The sequence below is a fragment of the Punica granatum genome, chromosome 4, assembly GCF_007655135.1.
Source record: "Punica granatum isolate Tunisia-2019 chromosome 4, ASM765513v2, whole genome shotgun sequence".
In the NCBI taxonomy this organism is placed as follows: domain Eukaryota; kingdom Viridiplantae; phylum Streptophyta; class Magnoliopsida; order Myrtales; family Lythraceae; genus Punica; species Punica granatum.
The window spans coordinates 38,056,688-38,071,584 of record NC_045130.1 but is presented as its reverse complement, the minus strand read 5'-3'; the positions used below and the strand labels follow the sequence as shown (position 1 = coordinate 38,071,584).

Genomic DNA, 14,897 nt, shown 5'->3' with positions numbered 1-14,897 from the left:
AGAATTTAAGTGTGTGGGAGAGCCAATGAGAGGGCTTCGCGGGTTAATTTGGTTCCGCGGGACGGGCATTTTAGGAATTTCCGGTTTCCCGGTGGCAATTTCGTGATTCCGTCTGTCCCTTTATGGCAGTGTAGTAAAATAAGGCGGGGAAGCTTGGCGGGTTCTGCTTGGTTTCGCGGGAAACGGCATTCCCTTTGGCGCCAGTGGTCGTTTGCTTCGTTAGCAACGACGTGGACTGGCGCCAATATGTGTTTATGGTTCTTGTTCCCGCCCGCAACTGTGACCAGCTAGGGCCGAAGCAAAAAACCCGGGCAATCTGAAAATCGGAGTCGACCCGAGCCACCGGCCTGCTGCGATTTCTAGAATTTCCAAGAGCAAAGTCCGCTTTCAGATCGTTCGTTGTAACATGTTTGGAAATGCGATGTAAATTAAAATTGATAAATTCATTTGACCCAAACAAAATGCATCGATTTTTTTTTTCTATAAGTGATGATGTTGTATTGAACAAAAAATATATATTTATAACTGTTCAAAGATTTTAAAATATAAATTTAAAATAAACGTATCACGTTACTTTAGTAAAACATGAATTGAGTTGCAAGTTTGTTTTGTAAAATCTTAAGAAAAGAGGAATTTCTCGATTGAACCATATTTACAACTTGTGTGACAAGAACGCTTGATTTAGTTTTCTTATCCCCAAACACCCTAATATTTCGTTCATTCCAAATCAAATATATATAGCAGGTCGAACAAAGCTTCCGCATAATTATCTCTAATTTTCTGCCTTCATAAGTTGTTGCACGTTGGAACTTATATGCCTAGTCCTCATCTTACCTTTAAATTACCAGCAGAGATAGGATTTGCGACCATATAATTCTTTTCTTTCGGTAGTTTGGGAGGCCGAAACCTTGAGTATAAGAAAAATAGTTAAGCTATACAATGACAGGATATGGAGACTCTAGTGACATCACTTAAAAAGAGTGTTTCAATACCAGTCGGAGACTAGTTATAGATGTGCGTGTGCGACCATATTTCTTTAGCAAGTGAACATGTGAAAAATAGTATGCTTGAGTTTCCTCCTCTAGGTAACAAAGCTCACACAAAGAAGAGTCTTACAAGGACCCCCATTTGCTTAATCTTGATTCGTTTGCTACACCGATCCAAATTTATCTACTTAATAAAAGCTATGTAGTATTTTATTTATACTAGATCCATTAGAACGTGTTAGATGGTTTGCATTACATTGCATATACATATATGTTTACAGTACACGTGCTAGTATTCGGAAGCCTAATGAACCACTATTAATTCAGGTATAATCGGAGTGACCCACTAAGAAGTAAAGCTCTTTCAATTTGAATTTTTTTTCATTCACAAGATTCAAAACTGAGATTTTACTTAAATAAAATAAGCGCTAAATTGTTTAAACTAATTTACATTGATTACATTACATATAGTGTCCGCTTTGGTGGTTATGATGTTGAATGGAAGTCAACTTTTGAGCAAGTTTTATGGATTCGAGCGAGTTCGAATTCGAGTTATCAGTGAAGTAGCTCCAAAAAACCTGACTCGCTCGGATCGATTCTCTCTTTGGATTTGGATGGGTTTTTGGATCCTTGACCCGGCAAAGTTGGTTCCTCGACTTCTATCTTCCCAACCTCCACTGGACCCGACCCGTGATAAGTTCCAACTGTCAGTTGGTATGGGCCGGCCTGGTGGGACACTTCAACTTGGGCCGACAACAGTGTGGCCCAATTCAACTCATAGCCCAGCTCGCCCAGTATAGTCATACTTAATCGTCCCATAGGCGCCACAGGGCAGCTCTCTCGCACGTACCATGGACTCCCTCAAAGTCCAGTTCATCTCCTCCACCGACTCGCCGGAGTTCGCTCACCTGACGCGGGCCCTGACTCAGTACTCCATCATCGGACTCGACGCCGAGTGGAAGCCCACCCGCTCCTCCCAGCTCTCCATCTTCCCCACCGTCTCCCTCCTCCAGCTCGCATGCCGTCTGAGCCACGGACTGGAGGGTTCGGCCGAGTCTGATGACTCACCGGTCTTCCTGCTCGATCTGTCCTCCATTCCTCTGCCTTCAATCTGGGAGATTCTGAGAGACGTGTTCACCTCGCCGGACATTCTGAAGCTCGGATTTCAATTCAAGCAGGACCTGAAGTACCTCTCCTCCACATTTTGCGCGCAGGGATGTGATCCAGGCTTTGACAGGGTAAGTAATTCGACCGTTTGGAGCTCCGCTTCCTCTGATAGAAAGGAATTTAAGCTGAGGAAGGCAGTGGCACAAGGCGTCGGCCTGGAACCAAGAGGTCCTGGTTCGACTGTTTTTGTTTAGCCTTATTTCTTTATGTACCTCATTTATTACCGAAAGAAAGGAATTTAAGCTGAATTTCGCTCTCATATGATAATAATTTGGTGGACTCATTTGCACTAAAAGGGTAACGTTATCTGCAAATGTCGAGGAATTTCCTGTTTAGGCATCACGGTCATTTGTCTCTTTTCTCAATTTGCGATAGCGTCTGGTGTTACCATGTTTAGAAAAGCTCGACATTTCTTTTTAGTATAAGTACTAACTGACTAAATTTCGTCGAGGACATATCGGCATTTGATGGTTGCAGCTTATCGGAAGATTCAGAACATTTGCACCATACTTCCATCAGCTCCGCGAATGTGCATTGTGTCGTGCAAGTTCGGTTATTTATGGACAGTTAATGTGTTGGACGATAATTTTTAGCTATTGCTGATTGAGTTTATGGGCATGAATTCCTTACTGACAGGCGGTAAATAGGAATGCAGATATCATGCTTTTTGCTGAGTGGTTGTGACTTGTCTCACACGAAGTCTCTCAGCTAGTTTATTTATTCAAATACTCGAGTTTATATGTGAATAACTATGTTGGTGAATTTTGGAATTGAGATGTTAATGAAAATGATGCTGAATAGGTGGAGCCCTATATGGATATTATGAGTATCTACAGTTTTCTGCAACAAAAGCGTGTGGGAAGGAAGTTGCATAAAGATACAAAGAGTCTGGCAACTATCTGTGAAGAAATTTTGGGCTTTTCACTTTCCAAGGTACGGCTCTTGTACAATCACCTGTTTGGTTTACTGCCAGTAGGAAATTGGGGGAACTTGTTGCCATGAATTTATCATAATAAATTGATAATGTAATTGAATTTTCTAGGAACTTCAATGTAGTGACTGGTCACAGTGCCCCCTTACAGAAGAGCAGAAAGCATATGCAGCCAGAGATGCCCACTGCTTACTCCAAATATTCCACGTCTTTAAGACCAGGGTTGCTGGTGAAGGTTGTTCTGCTCGAACTGCCAAATCTCCTGTAAAGCATCTTTCCTTAACTATCACTGCGAAGTAGATTTTCATGCACTTGAATTTTATAAGGGCTTAAGAAACCTGCAAATTTTTAATACTTATGGTGGTGCAATTTGTGAATGCATTGTTCTCTCCAGTAACATTGGACTGATAGCCGATTGATATTCATGTGCTGGATGTGGTAAACATTTTGTGCATTTCTTAGACCTTTTTAAGGCTCTGACTCTACAGAATTTTACAAACTTAAGTTAGCAAATTTGTTTTCATTTTTAATCTCGTGAATACCCTTTCTTAGCTCACACCTTATTAAGCTGGTTCTTGTGCTTAATTTCTGGTTGGTGTATTGTAGACATGAAATTTTTTTGTTCATTTTAAAGGTGTGGGAATGGAAATTATGAATGGTTATTGCACTCTATGATTTTCTTAAGAAGTTTGTTCTTGCCATTACAGGCCAATGTTTGAATGGTGACACCACAGTCTATTCACACATAAGTCGTGGGTTGAAAGAGCTTCTTCAGGTCCCTGACAAAGATAGTACGATCTTAACAAACAAATTTGTTGAAGCTTTACGTATAGTTCAAGCTGCCTCAACATCTGAATATCCTCATAGAGTAGCTGTGGTAAATGGAGCAGTTCCAAGGTCATCCTGTACAAACACCAGGCCCATGGATGAGTCCCTCTTGAGAATTGTAAGGAAGTATGGAGATAAGATTTTGCTGAATGAATCTGATAGGAAACCTAAACCCTTCGGAAAGAAAGGCAAGAAACGGTCTTCGGTGGTTACAATCAGCAAAGAAAAGCGGGAAACTTCTGATGAGTGGGAAGGGCCTCCTCCATGGGATTTGGCGGTTGGTGGTGATGGTTGTCCTAAGTTTCTCTGTGATGTGATGGTACGCATCTCTTTTCCTTATGACTAACCTTCAATTATGATAATCAGCAGCTGGTCATTTATTGCCGAGGGACTGCAGTAGAACGGATAATTCATAATTTATCATAGCTAACCTAACGTGGTTGTTCATAGGTTGAAGGTCTGGCAAAACATTTGCGCTGTGTTGGCATAGATGCTGCAATCCCCTATTTGAAAAAGCCGGAACCACGGTGTGTTTCTTAAGTGTCTTCAGGGGATTGCCCTTTTGTTTCTCCACACGCACTTATTTACTATTCAGTTCATGGGTTGCAGGGACCTGATTGGTCAAGCACAGAGAGAAAACAGAGTTCTCCTTACAAGAGACGCAAAACTTCTGAGACATGAATATTTGTTGAAAAATCAAATTTACCGGATCAAGAGTCTCCTGAAAAATGAGCAGCTGATAGAGGTAAATACTAAGCAATTATTGCAAATTTTCATGTGAAGCTGAAAAATCTATTGAGCAGGGTCAACAATGTCCTCGTCATGTGGAATGTGCAAATGATGCCATAAATTTTGTGATTTTAGTATGAATGTGTTTTGTTGTCTAAATTCTTACTGTGAGGTTTAGACTCCTTGATGAGAGCCTGATGAGGAAGTATTTCTGCAGGTAATAGAAACTTTTCAGTTACAAATATGTGAGGATCAGCTGATGTCAAGGTGCACAAAATGCAATGGAAGGTTCATACAGAAGCCTCTTACAATGGAGGAGGCTGTTGAAGCTGCAAAAGGTTTTCAAAAAATTCCGAACTGCCTCTTCGACAAGAATTTAGAGTTTTGGCAGTGCATGGACTGCAATCAACTGTACTGGGAGGTAGGATGTACATCTCCATCTCTCTGTTTCCTGATCTGAATTTCCATGAAATTCCTGCACCGCTACTGGCTTATCGCGAAATCATCTCACGCCTCCCATCGGTTCATTTCTTAATTACGAGTTTGCTTCCCGGTTCTGAATATACTTCTCATTTAAGTTTGACACGGTATTTTTAGTCTGGTGTAGCAATGAAAGTTTTGAGATGTGAAACAGAGCATTATCGATACATTTTGTTGTTCGGTTTCGGACCGGCACTAAATTTTCTCCTTGGATGAACTTCTGGCAGGGCACACAGTACCACAATGCGGTTCAGAAGTTCATCGATGTCTGCAAGTTGAATGAGTAATGTGTCTCCATTCTATTTCGATCTCTGTTGTCATCATAATTAGGTACATATATAGACATATACCCAGACCGTCCTTTGACGGGCATTGGATATGTTCTGCAGTGATGTCTTATATTCGAATGGATATTCTTTGGAGTCTCTCTTCTGGTTGAAGGAGCTTTTATCCATCTCGTCTAAACACCGAATCAAATTCTGAGTTCTCTGTGTCCCACCCAGGCCTCTGACATGTTATGTTCCAACTCTTCCGCGTGGGGCCGTTGTAGCACAAAGCTCTAATGCCATTCGACCGTGGCTGCTGATATCATCCAGTAGTTCGATTCCTCGTCTTTATAAGAGGTGATGAAAGCTTAGACGGTCACGTCATTCAAACTTTGAATGATTTACCCGACTGTGCTGGAAATTCCAACCGATGATGAATTAGGGGGCGTTTGGTTTCAGAGTTAAAGTAACTTTGATTTTGATTTTGATTTTGATTGTGAAAAAAAGACAAATGAGATGGTATTATAAATTTGACTTGAGAAACGTGGGTTTTTGTTGTGCAGTGGATAGAGTTAAAATCAAAATCATGATTCTAAAATCTGATCATGAAACCAAACAGGCCCTTAGATCCTGTTTGACTCTGCATCTTCTCGAAAACCCTTGTGATACTGTCGAGCACCTTCTCGGTGCCCGACTTCGAATAGGTTATCTTTGTCGTTGTGCCGTTGTTGCTATATTGGCATAAAAGCTGATTCAAGTTGGCAGCGCACCATTTCTATATCGACATAGAAGCCGAGTCAAGTCGACATGGCATGCAGCACGTGACCAAGAGTACAAGGCGACGTCGAGACGGTGTGGAAATACAAGTGGGTGTTTGTGAATGATGGGCCCCTGCGATCCATTACTCTCTTTCTGGGACCATCAACTTGAGTGGGCCAACCCAAGGCGGTCCATGAATCCTCATCGTGAATTATCCTACGGTGCGGATGAAAAGTCTATCCTCAATTCCCGTGGAAACGATCGCACCGTATGACTGCTATTCCTGGTCTGGTGGGGCCGAGCCTCGACCGTTGGTTCTTCTTTGGAGTCAGGTAACCATATTCTTCCGTTTGACGTCAGCGACGCGTCTCGCTATCGACTGGAACACAGGCAGACATCAATTCATGCGGGGTGGGTCCCCACGTGGGGTTGGGGCCTGTCGGCCTCTGCCGTGAAGCGCAACGCTCGAGCCGGCTTATGATTTTCGAGCCGCCGCCGCCGTCACTGCACGATGGGAATTCTGGCGGCAAATATAGAGAGGCCCGACCACCGGCCGAGTACGTAAAATAAAAGAGGCGAGCAAAACATTAAACAAAAATACTGATTATTATTATTATAAAAAATTAGTAAATTCAAACAATTAAATGCGTTGGAATGGAAATACGTCTGCAAACGTTGAATTAAGTATTGCACTTTCGTAAACAAGAATATATTCGTATGACTTTGTGATATGCGCTGTGTCCGTCTGATCGACTTATTATCAAGTGTGTGACAGCAGGATCCGAGCCTTACGACCATGAGAACAATTTCGTGGGTCGCACCGTCAAAAAATATATATTTTACAAGTGCGGGTAGGTGCTTGCTAGTCGAGGTGGTCAAATATATATGCTTCAGAAAATGGCCATTCAGATACTTTTAGAAAATATATGAAACATTCTTCCATTTATCATTTCTTTAGTCGTTTGATCTTCTTGTGTTGGCTGAGAAGGAAGCGTCTTCCTCCTCTTTCTTCTTCTTTACTTTCCGACTCGAATAAATTTATATTCATAATTATTATTACAACGTTCGAAAAAAATATACAACATAATGCTAGTAGATAAATTTATGTTTGTTTCATAAAATAATATATTAATTTCTCTGCAAGATAAGATGATAATAATAATAGTATAATAGTAATATAGTGGACTGACAAACAGGGCGACTGCCACTTTCACACAGCAACAAAGCGCCAAAGTTCGGTTCACTTTAGTAATGGTGGTGGCGTGGGAACAGAACATCTCAACTCTACTTGAATCCTCTTTCATTCTCCTTCCTCTTTCTCTATCTTGTGATAAAATATCATAAAGAAATAAACATAGTTCATCATAATTTCATGAAAAAAAAATTATAATATTTCATACTCATATATATATATATATATATCATCAGTATATCGATTCTGGAGATGAGACAATTCATGAACTATCTGGGTTCGACTATATGAAAATTCGAATTTGGCTTGATTTCATCGAGCTTGAGATGAATTTAAGTTGAACTCGTCAGTCCGTCGACCGAGCCGATCTCAACAGTGTCAGCTCAAGAAGTTCGCAAGCTTAATGGAACTTTTATTACATGTTTATAATTATCGATTCTATTTCGAATCTAAATGAGTTAGATCCCATCTGAACTTGTACGAAGTTCGAGCATGGTTGAGTCGGAGCTTTTTTACTTCACTGGTCAAATCCTCGTTGAGCTCGAGCTCGAGTCTTTTTTTGTAACAAGCCAACCTCAAGTTTAGATATTCAGACTTGAGCGAGCTCGAGCCTAAGCCGGAGCTCATGAGCGAATGATTGAGCGGAACTTGAGTCTCTCATATTCGGGCTCGTCTCACTTTTACCCTTGATTCCCATCCGACTCTGGTCCGTTTTATTTTGCAATCTGATTTTAAGATTTTAACTTTACTTACTACATAACAAAAATCAATAACATAATTATTACTTTTTTATTTTTCTTCAAATTTTTTAACCATTCAATTCAATTTTTAATAATAAATTATCTCAACTATTCATTATTATTTTTTTCACAATTCAATAATATAATTATTACTTTTTTTTCAATTATTCATTACTTTTTCACCCATTCTCTCATAATTCAACATCACAATCATTACAAACCAATTAAAATCAAAACTCAACTCCACTTAACTCTAAAATCAAGCACACTAGAGTTCATTTTTCATTACCTTATTGTCGAGTTGCTCAAATTACATGATGTATCATATCCTCATCTCAAATAATTGTACCAAATCGATGAAGTAGATCCCATAATTATTATCTTTAGTGGTAAGAAGAGATAATATAATATAATTATAATAATTTTATAAGTGAAATTGATTATTTAATTTTTCGAGGAGAAGGAATGAAAAAGAAATTTCTTGTTCACTTCCTAGTTCCTATAGTTCTCTCGCTCTCTCCCTCTCTGTGCTGATTAGAATAAGAATAATAGTAATAGGATTAAAAAAACCCCACTCAGAGGGTCAGTGGGATTCGCAATGTAAAGGGAACAGCCACACAATTAAATAAGAAAAAGAAAATTGGAGTGATTTGGGTGAATGAGCATTGACAATCCCAAAATGATACTGATAGGATATGTACAGTACAGGGCAGAACCCTCTCCTTCCCTAATCTCTCCCCCTATAGTAAATGGACATGGACATTCTGGGAGTACGCACACATGACATGTTAGAATAATTGATTAGACTCTGAGGTCCACCTTTAGTCATAATTACTGGGGGAAAGTATTATATGATGGATGTATATTTCATTTTCTTTGAGGTGATCATGATCCTCCATGAAAACCCACCTTGAAAATTCATATATTCATCATATGGAAGATCAATTAAATGTAGATGCACCCAATACAGGGTTTGTCGAAACCCTAGGTTTTCGGGAATCTCTCTGTTTCTATCTCACTGTCAAGATGTTTGAGTTGGTCCAAAGCTAAGATGTTCATAAACAAATTTCATGAGCTTGGGGGTATAAGTGCCAAGACCTAGTGGAAATATTAATTTTCTTTACATGATCACGAGTCTATGAAAATCCATCAATAAATTTATATATGCAGATACAAATATCTATCCGACCTTTATCGGAATTTTATTTTATTTTTGGTTACAAGAATTTCTTTATTTCTATAGTACCGGCGATATGATGTTCGAGTCGATCCCGGAGCAACTTGTTAAGAGAACATTTTTCATGAGCTTGGGGTATGCGTACGGTGATTCCCAAGAATTTGTGAACCCTTCATCACCATCACCATGTGGAGCATGAAGCGTATATACTATATACACATGAAATGGCAATCAAAGGCTCCAACAGTAGTGTTGTTGGACAGAAATACCCCTTATGCCTCATTGCCTTCTCTCTCTCTCTCTCTCTCTCTCTCTCTCTCAGCTCAAATAACATATCTTTTCCAAGGGGGTCTGTGTGTAACTGTGTATACGCAGAAATTTTGCTTTAAGAACAGCAGCAAGGAGAGGTGGACAGCTTCTTCTTTTTCTCTCCTCTCCCTCAAAGACTTTGCACAAACAAGGCCTTTTCACCTCTCTCTCTCTCCCTCTCTCCCTGTGCTTTATTCTCTCTCTCTCTCTCTCTCTCAATTAATCCATGGATTATGCATCTCAGTGGCCTCAGGTATATATATAGAAACTTGAACTTTGTAATTATTTCTCCTTTTTTTCCTTTCCCTTGGAGATAAGCTTTTGCTTTGATGCTAAAGTTGAAAGGGTGTTTTTTTCACCTTTCTTTTCCCCATATGAGATGATGATGTCTCAAGCAAAGCTTACCCCTCCCCACTAAAATGTTCTTTTGAACCTTTGTTGCTTGTCTTTTGACAGATCTCTCTCTCCCCCCGCTCTCTCTCTCTCATTCTCTTTGGTTTTGAATAAAAGTTTGCAAAACTTTTCCCTTTTCACCCTTTTCCCTTTTGTTTCTTGTAATCCTCGAAGTGTAAAAAGCAGCTTTCTGCTTTGTTTGCCTCTGCCTTGTTTGTTTCCCAATTCTTTCCCATCTTCCCTTCTCTGTCTTGCTTTCCTTTACCTTCCCTTGAAGATGATGATGATGATGATGATGATGTAGTTATATATATATGTGTGTGGGTTTCCTCACTTTTTTTTTTGTTGGTGGTACCAATTTTTTCTTTTTTTTTTTGGTAGGGTAATATTAATGGGGTTGTTAGTAGTAAGGCCATGTTGGAGTTGGAGAGCTTATCATCAGTGCCATCTTCATCGAGGGAAGCCCTAGAGGAGAGGGCAATTAGGGCACAGAAGGGACAACAGCAGCAGCTGCAGAAAGAGGCTAACTTGAACTGCCCAAGGTGCAACTCAACCAACACCAAGTTCTGTTACTACAACAACTACAGCCTCTCCCAGCCCAGGTACTTCTGCAAGACTTGTAGGAGGTATTGGACCCAAGGTGGGTCCCTCAGGAATGTCCCTGTGGGTGGAGGTTCAAGGAAGAACAAGAGAACATCATCATCATCACCATCATCATCCAAGAAGAATATTATGATGATCACTAACAATCATCCCAATAATCTGAGTACCCCACCAATTAGTGGCTTGATCCAATCTGACCCTCAAAACCCTAGTTCAGTCCAAGGCCATGATCTCAACCTAGCCTATGATGGAAACCTACCAATGCTTCCTCAAAACCCTAGCTTCATCACTTCAAGTGAACTGACTTTGGGCAATTTCATGGCTCTTACTGTCCCTCCTCCGGGCTCGGCAGATCCGATCGGCAACGTTTACTCATCGGGTGGGTTGTTTAGCTCCTTGCCAGAATTGAAGCCAACCCTTCATTACTTCTCTCTTGGTAGTGACAACAATAATGGGTTTGGGAGTGGAATTGCTGGGAATAATAATGGTGAAAGTGCTCCAGAGAGTGCCAATGCAAGAAGTGGTGATGATGATGGTGATGGGTTAATTTATGATCAGCGTGATCATAATAGTAGAGGGCAAGAGGATCATTCTTCAAGTGGGTATAATTGGAATAACAGTGGGATGTTTGGTGGAGGAGGTGGATCATGGCAACTATAGCCGTGCTTTTGCATGTGTGACAATCAATCGTATTTTAACTGTACGTAACATGACGTACCGTAGTCATATCGGTAATTCTCTGAAAGTATTGGTTATACCGTTATTATGGTTCTTCGTCGTGCTCTTGCGGAGGAGCTTCGTGCCTTTACTCTTTCTTTCTCCTTTTGTTTTCTTAATTTATTTTTCCTTTCCTTTTTCAATGAATTGATAGGAGTGTGGCTTGTTAGAATTTGGTGGAGGAAGACTAACAAGTAGAAAAAGGAATGCGCTTTCGCTTTTGCGCTAATTTTTCATTTTTCACCTCTATAATGAATTTCTTGTTTGCCTAATTTCTCTAATGTATCATACATATATATATATATATAGAGAGAGAGAGAAAGACAGAAAGAGAGAGAGAGAGAGTTCTTTATGCATGACCAATGGTTGTGAATCTTAGAAAGGGGTTCCTTTTTTCGTGTTGGATTGGATATGGCACGTGGGAATGTATATCATGCATGATTGAAATAAAAAGACTGATTTTTTCGCTATATCAGTTCTGTACCCAATGTGTGTAATTGGGTCCCTCAAGATAATAATCAGCTCGAAATGTATGTTGTACGGACTTCCTGTCATCATCGACTGTCTCTAAGGTATAATGGGAATGTTGTCTCCTTGATTGAGATTTGAAGGGATGGAGGGAGGGAATCTCTCCAATTTGTGTCCTTTAGATAGGATGGGGGGTTTGGTGGATTTTATGGTAAAAAATCGAAGTGACACCATAGGGGATGGACTATTAGAATTATTACAATTATAATTGGCAACAATAATTCTTCTCTCTCGTCTCCCAAAGTGGGCTGTCAATACTTTTACCGCAAAAACTCCTCCTCTCTCTCTCCTCTCTCACATATCACATCTCCTTTTATGTTACCAAACATAGGGTTCAGAATATGTCTGGTCCAATCAACACCCATCTGTGTGTCGAAGATTCTCTTTGTTGTTCCATTTGAACAGTCTCACATTCCTTACTATGGAGGAACAGTTATTCGATTTATAAACAAATAAATAAATGTATAATTTGTAAATGATGTGAGGAGGTATAAAAATGAACGGGTGATGAGTTGGGCAAATGGCAAAAGGGAATAATAATCAAGGACCATGGAGAGATGGAGATGAGGGTCCTTTGAGCCTCACGTGGCCTCCCACTTTATGATAGCCAGTAAAGCTCAAATTAAGATAATTCTGATTATGTAAAGGATATTTTAATGGTGTTTAGTTCAATTATATGTAATTAATTGAAATAATTATATGTATATATGTAATTGTGGGCTTTGGTATACGTATATATACTTGTACTTAGTACGCACGCAGAAATTATACATGCATCGCATGACCCCTTATGCTTTAATAAAGATATATATATAATATATATGTACATATTAAGTAAATACTATCATAAAAGGACAAGAAAAGCAAATGAAACTTTTTTCTTTGGTAGAATGACTTTCATTCTATCAACCAAAAAAAAAAAAGACACTTACTCTTTTAACGTTCCGTATGAATGGGAATATAAAATTGATAATTATCATATTATGAAGAAGTTGTGGATAAATCAGGGGGTTTAATCACTATAATTGTCACTTTTTTTTTATAACTCTCTTCGACTGTCTCTCTCTCTCTTCCCCTCTGATCAACTCGACATTTCCCTTCTATATTTTTTTTCCATTAATTAATATATTTGATTAGCAGAAAAAAGGGACTTGGTGCAATTACACGTGTCCAGACCTAAGAACCAAATGGTTATGAGTTCGAATATTACCAGTAGATATACATGTTCTCCTTTATTTAAAATTTTTATTTTATTGTATTAGATCTATGAGCTCCTTTATTATTGAAAAAAATATTTTTAATTAACAAAACTATGTTATATCTTCTTTTTTTAAAATAAGATTATCATATAATCATCAATATTGTAGATGTAATATTGGCTCTGCTAAAAACTTAACATTTATGTAATTACGCGCTTAGTACGGATACAACTCTAAAATCCTAAAACGAATATAAAAAAGATGTTTATGTAACAGTGCACGTAATGGGGGTACATCAGTACGGCTATAGTATATAGAAATACAGAAAGGGTTTTGATTCTTTTCATAGATTTTGTTTCCTTCCCTTCCCTTCATGAAACTCCCATTTGTCCCTTTTTTATTGCTTGGCTACTACGTATCGTGCGGACACTACTCTAATATGTATATTGTGCAACCTATGTTGGGCGATTATATATTGGCAGCCTATAGTGGGATTAGGAGGGTTTCAATTGTTCATGCCAAAGTTACGAATGCAGAGGGGGGTATCCGCTGCGGCCCTATAAAAGGCATTACTATTGTTGGGGTTAGGGATGTACTCAACCAAACAATAACGCAGCGATTAATCTTCCTTCCCTTCTAGTGTAATCGAGATAGGAACTAATCAAATCAACCAACAAGCAGTAAAGTAAAACAACACCAAGAATTTTACGTGGAAAACCCCAATGTGGGGAAAAACCACGGGACCAACTCCGAATCAACGATCCACTATGAAGGTTATACAATGTCTTTCATCAAGGGTAAACCCTTTGATCACCAAACTCAAGAGAAACACTCTCTTGGATCACCCAAATACTAAATTCGTCACCCACACCGGGTGGTTCACAAAATCAGCTGAAACAGCACCTACAGAGCTCGAATAGAAATTCTGACCGTTCAGAAGTTAGCCCCACGTGTTGTGAAGCTGCTGTCAAAATTTCGTCCCAATCGGAGTTCGTTTGATGTCCCGATCGAGGTTTGATCTCCAGCTGCGCGCTGCCCCTACTCTTCGAATTCTGCTGTCTGCTCTTCCCTGGTTTTTGTGCTGCTATGCTGCTGCACTTCTGCCGCTCTACTCTAATCTGCAGCTGTTCTGCTGCTATTTATACCTCAGCTGATTTGCTGAAACAAAAAACCCTAATAAAATGGGTTCTTGGGCTTATTAAGGCCCGATAAAAGCCCAATACAATTTGAGCCCAACTTCCTCCAAATTGGAGGGATACCCAACAAACTCCCCCTCCCGACTATTTGGAGGCTTCAAGCATACCGGCTATACTTCGGCAAACATGAAGTTTCTCCCTAGCGAGAGGTTTTGTCATCATATCAGCTCCATTCTCATCAGTGTGTACTTTGTCTAGCTTCACCAGCTTAGACTCCAACACATCTCTAATCCAATGAAACTTGATATCGATATGCTTCGACCTCGAATGGAAAGTGGGATTCTTGCAAAGATGAATGGCGCTTTGACTATCACAGTGTAGAACATACCTTTCTTGCTTCAAGCTCAACTCCTGCAAAAACTTTTGCAACCACAACATCTCCTTGCAACCTTCGGTCACCGCAATGTATTCGGCTTCCGTTGTAGACAAAGCGATGCACTTTTGAAGCCTTGATTGCCATGAGATAGCTCCCCCTGCAAAAGTCATCAAGTATCCCGAAGTGGATTTCCGGGAATCGATATCTCCTGCCATATCTGCATCCGTGTAGCCCACTAACTCCGGCTTACCAGTGCCAAAGTGTAAACACCTTGGATGTTCCTCTGAGATACCTCAGGATCCATTTAACCGCATTACAATGCTCTTTCCCCGGATTGGAGAGAAAACGACTTACCACACCAACAGAATGAGCGATATCTGG

General features: G+C 39.8%; 2 protein-coding genes across 3 annotated transcripts; both read left to right on the top strand.

The window, feature by feature from the left end:
- Nucleotides 1-1,826: 1,826 nt before the first annotated feature.
- Nucleotides 1,827-5,930, top strand: LOC116205844. Of its 2 annotated transcripts, none has more exons than XM_031538519.1 (9): nucleotides 1,827-2,224; nucleotides 2,955-3,086; nucleotides 3,196-3,319; nucleotides 3,792-4,231; nucleotides 4,363-4,439; nucleotides 4,522-4,657; nucleotides 4,859-5,062; nucleotides 5,349-5,404; nucleotides 5,625-5,930. In XM_031538519.1, the coding sequence occupies exons 1-9, from the start codon at nucleotides 1,838-1,840 to the stop codon at nucleotides 5,746-5,748; spliced, it is 1,680 nt and encodes a 559-aa protein (XP_031394379.1). In that variant the 5' UTR covers nucleotides 1,827-1,837; the 3' UTR covers nucleotides 5,749-5,930. The 2 variants fall into 2 exon arrangements, with proteins under 2 accessions (XP_031394379.1, XP_031394380.1); XM_031538520.1 differs by lacking the exon at nucleotides 5,625-5,930 and adding an exon at nucleotides 5,511-5,619.
- A 3,559-nt stretch (nucleotides 5,931-9,489) lies between these two features.
- On the top strand, nucleotides 9,490-11,747 carry LOC116206200 (dof zinc finger protein DOF4.6-like). The gene is made up of 2 exons (XM_031539009.1): nucleotides 9,490-9,817; nucleotides 10,339-11,747. The coding sequence occupies exons 1-2, from the start codon at nucleotides 9,791-9,793 to the stop codon at nucleotides 11,218-11,220; spliced, it is 909 nt and encodes a 302-aa protein (XP_031394869.1). The 5' UTR covers nucleotides 9,490-9,790; the 3' UTR covers nucleotides 11,221-11,747.
- Nucleotides 11,748-14,897: the final 3,150 nt, after the last annotated feature.